Consider the following 12,431-nt stretch of genomic DNA (forward strand, 5'->3'; position numbering starts at 1 on the left):
CTTAACCATAACAAATATATAAATCTTTGGCCTACAAATACATAAACTTGGGTCAGTGCAATGAATGGATGAGTAAACCTTCCCAGAGTAAAACTTCTTTGTATAAGTATATTTGGTACCCAATATACTTCTAATATCTGATAATAATATCTAATAATCTGATCCTGATAGCATTATTGCGGACGCATGGCTGTTGCCCACAACAGACGAGAACACCAAAACTCTCGCCCCAAAACAGTCACCCCAGGGGAAATCCGGTGATATTCACCTGGTAGGCTATTCCTAAACGTATAACCTCATTAAACTATGCCTAAACCTAACCTTATTCCTAAACCTAACCTCAGTAAAACTAATAACATGGCTAACCGTAAACGTATTTCTAACCTTATCCTCAGTAAAACAAATACAGGATTACAAGAACCGCTGGTCCGCGAAAAGAAATAGGGGCGATGGTGTTTTGGGGCGAGTTTTCCAGTCATGTAACTACGCACCATGGCTTAAAGATGTGCGTGGAAATAAATGACAGAAAATAAGATAATAAATTATAATAGACTATAATAAATTAATGACTGATACCAAATGAAAATATAAACTTTACAGATCATATAAACATTAAAATTATAAGAATTAAAGTAAAATTCAGAAAGATCTGGCCGAATGAAATCTCAACTGCTCTGTTTATTATGCGCCATTGCGCGTGGAAATAAATGACAGAAAATAAGATAATAAATTAAAATAAATAAAAATAAATTCATGACTGATACCAAATGAAAATATAAACTTTACAGATCATATAAACATTAAAATTATAAGAATTAAAGTAAAATTCAGAAAGATCTGGCCGAATGAAATCTCAACTGCTCTGTTTATTATGCGCCATTGCGCGTGGAAATAAATGACAGAAAATAAGATAATAAATTAAAATAAATTCATGACTGATAGCAAATGAAAATATAAACTTTACAGATCATATAAACATTAAAATTATAAGAATTCAAGTAAAATTGAGAAATATCTGGCCAAATGAAATCTCAACTGCTCTGTATGGTCGGGACCGTGGCTTGCCGCTCGTGGTGCCAGAGGCGGCGGAGGCTGGCAGAGACTTGGCGCTCGTGGTGGAGGGTTGGTGCTCGTGGTGGGTGCTCGTGGCGGGAGGTGGCGCTCGTGGCGGGAGGCACGGCGCTCGTGGCGGGAGGTGGCACTCGTGGCGGGAGGTGGCACTCGTGGCGGGAGGCTTGGCGCTTGTGGCGGAGGCTTGGCGCTCGTGGCGGGAGGTGGCACTCGTGGCGGGAGGCTTGGCGCTTGTGGCGGGAGGTGGCGCTCGTGGCGGGAGGCTTCGTGGCGGGAGGCTTGGCGCTCGTGGCGGAGGCACGGCGGTTGTGGCGGCTGCCGCCACCGCGACTGGCGGACGGCGGTTGTGGCGGCTGCCGCCACCGCGACTGGCGGTTTTGGCGGGAGGCTTGGCGCTCGTGGCGGGAGGTGGCGCTCGTGGCGGGAGGCTTGGCGCTTGTGGCGGGAGGTGGCGCTCGTGGCGGGAGGCTTGGCGCTCGTGGCGGAGGCACGGCGGTTGTGGCGGCTGCCGCCACCGCGACTGGCGGACGGCGGTTGTGGCGGCTTCCGCCACCGCGACTGGCGGTTTTGGCGGGCAGCCGCCACCGCGACTGGCGGTCGTGGCGCCTTGGGCAGAGTATCTGGCGGAAACGGCGGGCGCCATGGCGCACGCCAACGCCACATTAGGATCTCGCCCTCTGCAAATTTCACGCAAATAGGTACACATGATCTCTATAGTCATGTGATCAAGACGTATTTGTTTGATTTTTCATATTCCATCCTGATTGGCTAACATTGACATGTAATGTTCGCAGGAGTGGCCCGTTTTGAACAAAATGCCGCAAATCATGAACGCTGCGTCCGATTGTGGTGAAACTTTGAATGCACATTTGCACTATGTTGAGGAACAAATGCCACCCTTTTAACATTGGCCTGTTATAGCTCCACCAGCAGGTCAAATTTAGCAAAACACATTTTTAGAACAAAATGCCTCAAATCATGCATGTAGTGTCCGATTGCCGTGCACGGCCTAAGAATAAATTGCACCTTTTTCACATTGGCCTATTATAGCGCCACCAGGAGACCATAATAATCTACCTGACCTGGCGGAGACTTGTGCTCCGAAGAGCACTTTTTCTAGTTTACTAATTATTCACTGGGCACAGGGGATGGCACAGCACTGATGAGTGTTGTGAAAGATTACGTAATGCCTTAAGGTGGCACAGGGGATGGCACAGCACTGTTTATAAAACTTAAACAGTGTTATACAGAGGAGGACAGTCATGATGGCTTCTCTAGACATACACCTGCTTTCATACCTCTACTTGACCTTGATATTGTCCTCTTCCTTCTCTCCTTTGTCTTCCTCTTCTTGTGAGTTACAGGCACAGTTTAATCTCAGCAGAATGTACAAGGCTGGAGACTTGGTTCTGGGTGGCTTAATTGACGTCCACTTCTCCTCTGCACTCCCTGAGCTGTCTTTCACCTCCAAGCGACTGGACCCCACTTGTGATGGGTGAGCATCACAAATACGATAGAATTAGTTGATGATGTATAATAATGTCTACAAAGATACATATCAAGGTTACAGTGTAATTCTGTGTTAGTTTTTGGATCGAAGGGTTCAGAGAGGCCCAGACCATGGCTTTTGCCATTAATGAGATCAATAGAGACCCCAGCCTGCTGCCCAAAGTGACTCTGGGATACAGTATCTACGATACCTGTCGCACGCAAGGAGTTGCATTCCGTGGAGCATTGTCATTGATCGGTGGGAGAGAGGAGCAGTTTACACTGGATGAGAGCTGTGTTGGGTCCCCTCCAGTTCTCGGAACTGTGGGTCCTGTTACCTCAAAAAGTTCTATTGCCACCTCTAGTGTATTAGGTGTGTACAGAGTACCCTTGGTAAGTTTCCTTCTTGACCACGACCACGGCCTATTTTATATATCATGCTTAATTTTGGTTATTTGGCTATTGACAAATCTAAAATATGATAAGTAATGTTATTTGGTCTTTTTACATTAATTTTACTGTTTGAAAGACTAAAACATATTTACTTCATCATTAATTTATTTAAAACCTTGGAAAACACATTGAGGGCGAGCCCTCTTTTTCAATGGTGCCCAGGTACAATGCAAGCAATGCAGACAGAACAAAAAGAGCATGTGAGCAGAGAGGGGAGGCAGGTTTTCAAAAGGTTGAAGCTCAATGCATCTGTGTTAGAAGTTTGATTCTTTGCCCAGACCTCAGAGTAGGAATCCGAGACAGAGACAGAGAGACACAGAGCTCTCTCTGTCAGAGATAGAGACAGCTAGACACAGTGAGAGAGAGACACAGGGAGACAGAGAGACACAGTGAGAGAGAGAGGGGGTGATTATCCTGCAGGATTGTATTATTATTGCCCATTTTATGAAAAAGCCAATGTTCACATCTCACAATAAAATGTACCTAGCCTAGTAATTCATTAGGGGTTAAAACATGATGTTTTGTGACAGTGTCACTGTCCATGGTGCTGAAGGATGCATAGGTGTATTCAGTGTACATTGTGATTATATAGGGTAGAGTGTTTGTGTTACAGCACATTGGGCTCCAATTGCTGTCTGAAATGAGATTCCAATGGCAAAGACTGGTAGCCTACTGCTTGTTTGAAGCTAAATGATAACCTTTCTTTCTTTTTTCTGACACCCTGCTCAGCTTGCATGCTCTGCTAGCAGGACATTTTTTTCAAAATGTAATAATGATAACAACAATAATATCAACAATAATAATAAACAAAATGTTGTGGATTACAGAACAGATGCATTGTTTCTTCTTCAGATAGGTATTGCTCCTGGCTGCTCCTGTCTGAGTGACGTGAATCAGTTCCCATCCGTCTTCAGGACATGCCCAACTAGTGTCTTCAAGGTGACTTTCTAGATGTGTTGATATCTGGTAGATTTGCGTTTCTCAAAGTGGGTGCCGTGACGCAAGTCCAGGGGACAGAACACTTTGATAATATTTGAAATACTAGACTGGTGCTCACCGGCCTACTGCAAGTCGGGAACAATGCAAGTTGTGAATGCATGCCCCACCTGTTTTTTTTTATATCTGTTGTTTCCATTTTTAGAGTACCTGTTGAACCTATCTGTCTGTCTGTGTCCCTTTTATGCTCATACAGTATATGGAGATCTCTGTATCAGTCTGCTTGTGTCCCTTTTTGCCCATATATATGTATGTATTATGTATGGGCATGCCCATATATGGGCATATTGGTCAGATCGGCGGCCATTTGACTGCTGTGTTAAGTCGTCTTATGGGCCCTGAATGATCCAGAAAAGGTTAGTAGCTACTGCTGGAGATGAAGATCTCTATTGGCAACAGCATCCAAAGAGAATGATTAGCCCTTTTCCATTGTGGAATCTGTGTAGGAGATTCACTGATTTCCCACCTTGTGAATAAATAACCTAAATACTTATCCTCCATTCTTTATCCAATCAGGTACGAGCTATACTCCAAATTATAAGGCGCTTTGAGTGGACTTGGGTGGGATTTTTGTTTAGTGATGATGACTATGGCCGCGATGGTGCCCGATTATTCCACTCTGACCTGGCCCAGTCTGGTTTGGGTTGTGTGGCTTATTCAGAGGCTCTGCCCTTTGACAATAACCTGGCCAAACTTCAGAGGATTGTCACTGTGATGAAGACATCCACAGCTCGTGTGGTCATTGCATTTGGATATGGAGCTTACATACTTAATCTCATGGAAGAGGTTTGTGTGTGTGTGTGTGTGTGTGTGTGTGTGTGTGTGTGTGTGTGTGTGTGTGTGTGTGTGTGTGTGTGTGTGTGTGTGTGTGTGTGTGTGTGTGTGTGTGTACAGTATATTCACGCACGCACGCACACAGACACAGACACAGAGAGCGCGAGAGAGAGATATTAACATTTGTATATATTAACATTTATTTATTTATTTCAACACAATCAACAGGTGGTAAAGCAGAAGGTGACAGGTCTGCAATGGATAGCCGTTACAGGTTGGTCGACACATACTAAGTACCAGTCTCCTCGCTATTTGCCATACCTGCTAGGCACCCTGGGTGTTGCCATGCACCGTGGAGAGATACCAGGCCTCAAGGACTTCTTGTTAGAAATACATCCTGAAAACAGCCATGAAAATAACATAGTGAGCTTTTTTTGTTTAATTTTGTATTTAAGCTGCAATTAATCGCTTTTTCAATATTCACAAGGCTGCTTCTGGGGTGTACAAGTAAGTGAGAGAGATTAAGAGATTGGGAGGTATTCAATCAGATTAGATCATATTTTATTGTCCCAAAGCGGATATTAAGAATATAGTATCTAATGTATTCTTAACTTAAATGTATGTAACTTTCCTCTTCTACCCCGGATTTGAACCCGGTTTCCTGCGCAAGTGCTGACATTTTTACCATTGAGCTACATTTTTACCATTGAGCTAATAGAGCCTGCCTGCTTGCAGAGGATACATTTAATTTTGACCATCAGGTCAAAATTCGTGTCAGATCCTGTGTCTGTGAGACATGACCTTTGACACGATCTAAATGTCTCAATAGAAGAGCAGGAAGAGAAAATACAACACACACATAGACACACTGAAAATACATATTGAACAAAATTGCATTTTATTCATAAAATAAATGACATAGAGCTGCTTTAAGTATTCATTGTTGTTTTTTCAGATGAGGCAGTTTTGGGAGCGCACATTTCGGTGTAAATTTGCACCCCTTCCGTCAGATTGGGCGGATGCTGGTGGAAGGGTGTGTACTGGACAAGAGGACCTAGGAAGAGCAGAAACGACCCTGTTGGATGTGTCTGAACTCAGATATGAGTACAATGTGTACAAAGCTGTGTATGCTCTGGCCCATGCCCTCCATGACAAGTTTGCAGACAATACAGCCATGGCAGGTGTGATATTAATTCAGTTTACCTGTTAAGGTTTCTAGTGTGATTCAAATTTAGATTAATCATGAAAATGTAAAGATTACATTTCTCTCTGGAATGCTCTCCCTCCAGCTGTTAGAGATGCCGACGCTTTGGACATTTTTAAATCTAGGCTAAAAACCCGTCTTTTTAGCGGTGCCAACCGCTCTACGTTTGACTCTGTCTGCGTGTCCGTCCGTCCGTTTGTTTGAGCACGGGATGAGCATGGCAAAGAAGCAACACATACAAACACACGCACACGCACACACACACACACACACACACACACACACACACACACACACACACACACACACACACACACACACACACACACACACACACACACACACACACACACACACACACACACACACACACACACGGACTTGGAGATTGCCTATGCCATCTCTCCTCTCATTGGCCACACGTGCCACTGGTTATCAAAGAGGGGTCCAGGGACCCCCAGCGTATGTTATGTCCGTCCGCCCGTATGAGCACGGGATGAGCACGGGATTTTAAACGGCTATAACTCCAGTTTGCAGCATGCCACCAAGTCCAAATTTGGTATGTGGACTTAGACCACCAATAGGGACGAACTGAAATGAGTTAAGCCCCGCCCCAAAGGCACCGCTTCCTTCACACAGGGTGTGATTTTTTATTTTTCCTTGCGTTATGGTTCCCCCTAGTTTTATTGAATTCATTGGTTTTAAACATTGTTCTAAATTTTCTTTTCTTTATTGCTGATCTGTACATTTTCAGCTGTGCACTGCCGCATGGTAATTGTTTGACCATACGTGCGGGCACATTTTACTGTGTTTCTTTGCTACTGTGTTTTTGTTGTATAACCTCATGTGAAGTGCACAGAGATGATGTTGCACTATAAATAAAAATAAACTGAACTGAAAACTAAAGATGACATTGGTGAAAAGCAATACAGTTTGTGTTGTGTTGTGTTGTACTACTGCAAGGGTGTAGTTAAACAACAGTTCCTGTCAATGTAACTACTGTGTATATTGTATCCAGTATTTTATTTTTTTAGGTCTCTTGCTTTTCATGACTCTTCTCATCACCATTTCTAGCTTCTCTATTATGTGGAGAAGGTCAACTTCACCACATCATCTGGTGATCATATATCATTTGATGAGAATGGCGATCTTGGTGAACCAATCTATGATGTCATGAACTGGGCATTGCTCCCTGATGGAAGTGTAAACGTTAAGAATGTGGGTGTGGTCAAGAAGACAGCCTCCGGAGCTGAAGAAATCATCCTCGATGAGGACAGAATCTTCTGGAACTTTGAATCCAAAAAGGTCACTTTAGCTTTCTATAATAACTCATGTTGAGCTCATGATGTGAATGTAATTTAGCTTAGACTTAACAATCATTGTTACTTTCCCCTGTAGCCCCCTCGGTCAGTTTGCAGTGAGAGCTGTTCCACTGGAACCCGTTTGGCCAGAAGGAAAGGGGAACCTGTCTGCTGCTTTGACTGCATTGCTTGTTCTGAGGGAGAGATCAGCAATGAGACTGGTAGATTTACATTCTGTGTATACAGTAGGTTTAGGCTGATGCTGTACTTGTCTGTCCCTTTAACCTTGCTCTCTTTGTTAGACTCAACAGAGTGCACCAGTTGTCCAGAGGACTTCTGGTCCAGTCCCCAGCGTGACCACTGTGTCCCTAAGATCATGGAGTTCCTCTCCTACCATGAGGCCCTGGGTATCTCCTTGACAACCATCTCATTGCTAGGCACACTTATCTGTGCCATTGTCCTGGGAATCTTCGTCTATCATAGAGACACGCCCATGGTACGCGCCAACAACTCAGAACTCAGCTTCCAACTTTTGCTGTCACTCAAACTATGTTTCTTGTGCTCACTTCTATTCATTGGCCGTCCCAGACTCTGGACTTGTCAGCTGAGGCATGCAGTATTTGGGATCAGCTTTGTGCTGTGTGTCTCGTGTATCCTGGTAAAGACTATGGTGGTGTTGGCTGTGTTCAAGGCCTCCAAGCCTGGGGGTGCAGACATTATGAAGTTTTTCGGTGCCACGCAGCAGAGAGGAATAGTTCTCGCTCTTACTTCCATCCAGGCAATAATCTGCATAGCTTGGCTTGTGTCTGCCACACCAACTCCCCATAAAAACATGCAATACCACATCGATAAGATAGTCTATGAGTGTGAAGTGGGATCAACTATTGGTTTTGCAGTGTTACTAGGTTATATTGGTTTACTGGCTCTCCTCAGCTTTGTCCTAGCATTCATGGCAAGGAATCTGCCAGACAACTTCAATGAAGCCAAGTTAATCACTTTCAGCATGTTGATCTTCTGTGCCGTGTGGATAGCCTTCATCCCAGCATATATCAGCTCTCCAGGTAAATATGCAGATGTAGTGGAGGTATTTGCTATTTTAGCATCTAGTTTTGGCCTTTTAGGGGTGCTGTTTGGACCAAAGTGTTATATAATGCTTTTGAAACCTGAGAGAAACACTAAGAAGTCCATCATGGGTCGCAGCGCCACCAAGACATAGAAGCTTAAATTCAATGATAATACATTTTCTGTGTATTTATTTATATGCTTATATGGATATATTTGATTGCTGATCACCTCGTTAGTAATAGATTATGTTTTCTACCAGATTACACCAAATCCAGTCAGAAATGCAAACATCTCTGAAAATGGATTACCCTCCCTCAAAGATAAGTTTGCTGTATGTAGACAAGAAAGGTGCACCTCTTCATTCTCTGTGGGCCAAAGTACTACAGGCACTGTATGTAAGAGGCAAATTATGTATAGGTTTAAAATTGGCAAACATACCCTTTAGCTGTTATTGTCTAACACCATTATTTTTAAGACCTCTGGTTTCAATGGGTTAAAGATGCACGATATCAACCCGGGTGTTGCAATACGTTTATTTAAATTGTGTCTATTATTTGTATAATGTCACAGTATTTTTGCATATGCATTGTTGGAGGTATACAACAAAATGTCTTTAAATATTAAAGTACAGAATCTTTATAACATTTGAATGGTGCCACTCTTTTTTTCCATTAATAATTACAATTTATTTTAAATGAAACTTGCAAAACACTGGCAGTGATGGAAAATAATTATCAGGTGTTTTACTTAAGTAAACGTAGCATTACCACAATGTAGAAGTAAAGAAAATCAAAAATAAACTTATAGTACCAAAGTAAAACTTTTTTTTTCTTTTTAAATTTGACAAACTTTTTTGAAAATAGCAGATCTACAAGCTCACAACACGTCGCAATAGGACCTGTTGTGAGCTTGTAGATTGCCTATTTCCAAACTAGGGCTTGATTGGCTAATGAGTGTTTTGTAATAATGATATAAATCTACAATATAATTGTAGTGGAGTAAAAGTACAATATTTGCTTCTGAAATATAATGGAGTAGAAGTATAAAGTATTCAAAAATACTAATAATAATGGAAAAAGTAAAAAAGTACCTCAAAACTGTACAGATACTGTAGATAAATAGATAGATACTGTTGATAGATAGATATATCATTATTATACAACAAACACCACATTTCCTGTTAATGTACAAAGTGTACCAAAATATGTTAACGCAGCTTTCTGCATACACACCCACACACACTGACACACATGTGCAGACACGTGCACACACACGCACACTCAATACACAGACACTCGCACCCACACATTCAACTGCACACAAGGTATGTGTTGTTTGTCGTGTTTTATGTTGGATTATTATGTTTAACTTGATTATTATGTTTAACCACTTGTTTATTATTTTTAGGTGAGAACCCTTTATAAGCACTTTATGGGTTTCTTTTCTCACCTGCACTTATTTCTGTGTTGTTTTAATAATGTTTCTTTTGTACTGTTTTTTATTGTGCGAATAAATAAATCAAAATCAAATAACAAAATATGTTGTTGTTGTTACTATTATTATTGGAATCAGACTTTATGGTTTATTATTATGGTTTATTTTCTTATTTTACTTAAGACTGAATTATGTTGAGAATGTATTACAATTGAACATACTTTGTTCATTTAAGACAAAGTTCTTCTCTTTGTTATTTATTACTTAAATGGTAATACCACTAATTTTCAACAATGAACCATGTCATAATGTACCTTAGAGCTGTTGTGTGGAAATAAGAAAAAAACAGTGCGACTTGAATATAAAGTTAAGAATTGTTAAAGCATTATCAGCCAATTGATCTCTATTATCTACAAGTACAATGTCTTGTGAAATGTGATATATAACCATATGCCATTATAAACTACTACAAGTCGCACTGTTTCAGCTGAAAGTGAGATTCCCCATTCTAGTGAATGAGGCAGCCTAGAGTGCGGGCCAAAGAGTACACCTTCCGTATGTCACTGATCACATGACCTCAACAATCAATTCTCTAGTTCTAGGCAACATATAAGGGGGGAACTCTTTTTTTAAATTTCCACACAACAGCTCTAAGGTATATTATGATATGGTTCAATGTTGACAATGAGTGGTATTCCCCTTTAACACCCGGAGGCAACATCCAAAAGGGAAGCCTCCACAAACAAAAATATAAAAACAACGAATTATGACACATATTAAGGTGTTATTGTCAGATACTCCCTAGAAGCAGACATCTCCATGTATTCAGGTTATTATTGGTGGATAATCCCTAGACTAGCAGCAGGTTTTCCCCAGTGTTACCATGTCTGCTTATTATACACGACTTTGGGCTTGTTTTTCTGTAAAGTGGCTTGTAAATATTGGTGGTTGCGGGTTGCGTTTTTTTGGTCTTGTTAAAGTGTAGTTGCTTATTTGGGCTTGCTTCCTATAATGTTGTTTAAACCAGTGGTTCTCAAACATTTTCAAGTCAACGACCACCCAAATTAATACGTATTTGTCCTGCGGACCCTCATCTGAAAATATTTCGTGCCAGGGCAGGGATCCCGTACCAGATTTGTGTTGTTAAAATGTTCCAAAAATATTCCACAATTTTCACTTTTTTTCACGATAAAAAAAATAAAGTAGCCTACTCATGTGGCCTATGGTTGCTTCTTTTGTGCTTGTTTTCATAGAACTGGTTGCTTATTTCTCCCACAAAATCTGGCAACACTGGTTTTCCCGCCCCTCCCCCCACCCAGGTGTTTGATACAAAAACTCCTTCATGATTTGTTATTGAAATGGTGAAATAACAATAACTTAGAATGTAACAACATAGAAGTACAAGAGTTGTCTCTGTTGTCAGGGAGTTAAAACTACTAAACCACATGTGTGGCAAGTTGAAAGACAAGTTATGTGAAAACAGACTGCATTTGTTTGCTTTCCTAATATTCTCAGGTGAGTTAGCCAAATAGGCTACTTAGCTGCTTAGCATTAACTTAACATGTAGCCTACATGCATTAGAGCAGATTTGTGTGCCATTTCACTTTCATTATTTTACATTGAAAAATGTTGGAAAAGCAAAAACGAATCAGGATATATTTAACTGTGTGTTGTTGTAAATAGAATATGTTGAAATGCCTATAAAGCTCCTTTGCATTTAAATTGAATTGTAATAAGCTGTGTTTGTTTGATTGTGACGCAACATGCAGGACAACAGCACATAAAGATTGTGTGTGTGTGCCCAGTTGTGGTTAAATCTGATGTAGCTATAGCTTGAGGAACCGAATATAACTCAATGGAGCCCTGTTCTCTTCTGTCACCCTATTGCTGTGAATGGTGTCCTCAAGCTATCAGACTGATACACTGTTGCTATTGCATACTACTATAACCTGTCATAACAATAGACTCTGCTGCTATCTAGTGGAAACCTGCACAGTTGACCGGGGTCCCCCAGGGCACTATACTTGGTGCTCACCTTTTTTTCTGTGTACACCAAAAAATAGCCGATCTATAAACACATCAGATCATGAGCTTGTTGATCGTCTATTTTCGCTGAATGTTTGCTCTAGAATAGGAATAGGGACGCTAAGGTTCATGTGGTTAAAGACAAATGATTGAATATAATATACAAATATTTCACAGTGTAAGTAAATTAAACCATCATCGATAACTTTTCTTTCTTTCTTTCAGATACTCGAGGCTTATGGTGTCCCTCCCAACCTACTGTGGACCATAGGAGCCAGGTACACGGGTACAAGAGCCAAGGTGATGACCCCAGACGGGAACGGTGAGGAGTTTGACATCCTGGCAGGGGTGTTGCAGGGGGACACCTCCATTCTCTTGCTTCCTGCAGCCAGCAAACTAGTGCTAAGGGAACCATATGTACATTGATCACGAGGCCATCCCACACCTATACCTACTTGGACATACTAAAGAAAGATGTAGGGGAGGAAAGTACTGGCCAGATGTATGGAAGATGGAGATGACTGGAGACGCTGCTGGAGGGCTCCTCCTCCGATGACCCAGAGAGAGGGGGGTCTACAATGAGGGCCATGAGATCACAGAGTTTGACCCTGGCCTTCACT

At 41.6% G+C, this 12,431-nt stretch overlaps 1 protein-coding gene across 1 annotated transcript; it reads left to right on the plus strand.

Annotated features, from left to right (window-relative positions):
- Positions 1-2,456: 2,456 nt before the first annotated feature.
- LOC311043916 (extracellular calcium-sensing receptor-like) lies at positions 2,457-8,503 on the plus strand (the record flags this gene model as incomplete). The annotated part of the gene is made up of 5 exons (XM_084055340.1): positions 2,457-2,566; positions 4,587-4,794; positions 7,061-7,291; positions 7,385-7,508; positions 7,590-8,503. 5 exons carry the CDS (start codon positions 2,457-2,459, stop codon positions 8,501-8,503), a joined length of 1,587 nt encoding a protein of 528 aa, XP_083911466.1.
- Positions 8,504-12,431: the final 3,928 nt, after the last annotated feature.

Source organism: Gymnoscopelus microlampas, assembly GCF_963454915.1.
Source record: "Gymnoscopelus microlampas genome assembly, chromosome: 1".
NCBI classification, from domain to species: Eukaryota; Metazoa; Chordata; class Actinopteri; order Myctophiformes; family Myctophidae; genus Gymnoscopelus; species Gymnoscopelus microlampas.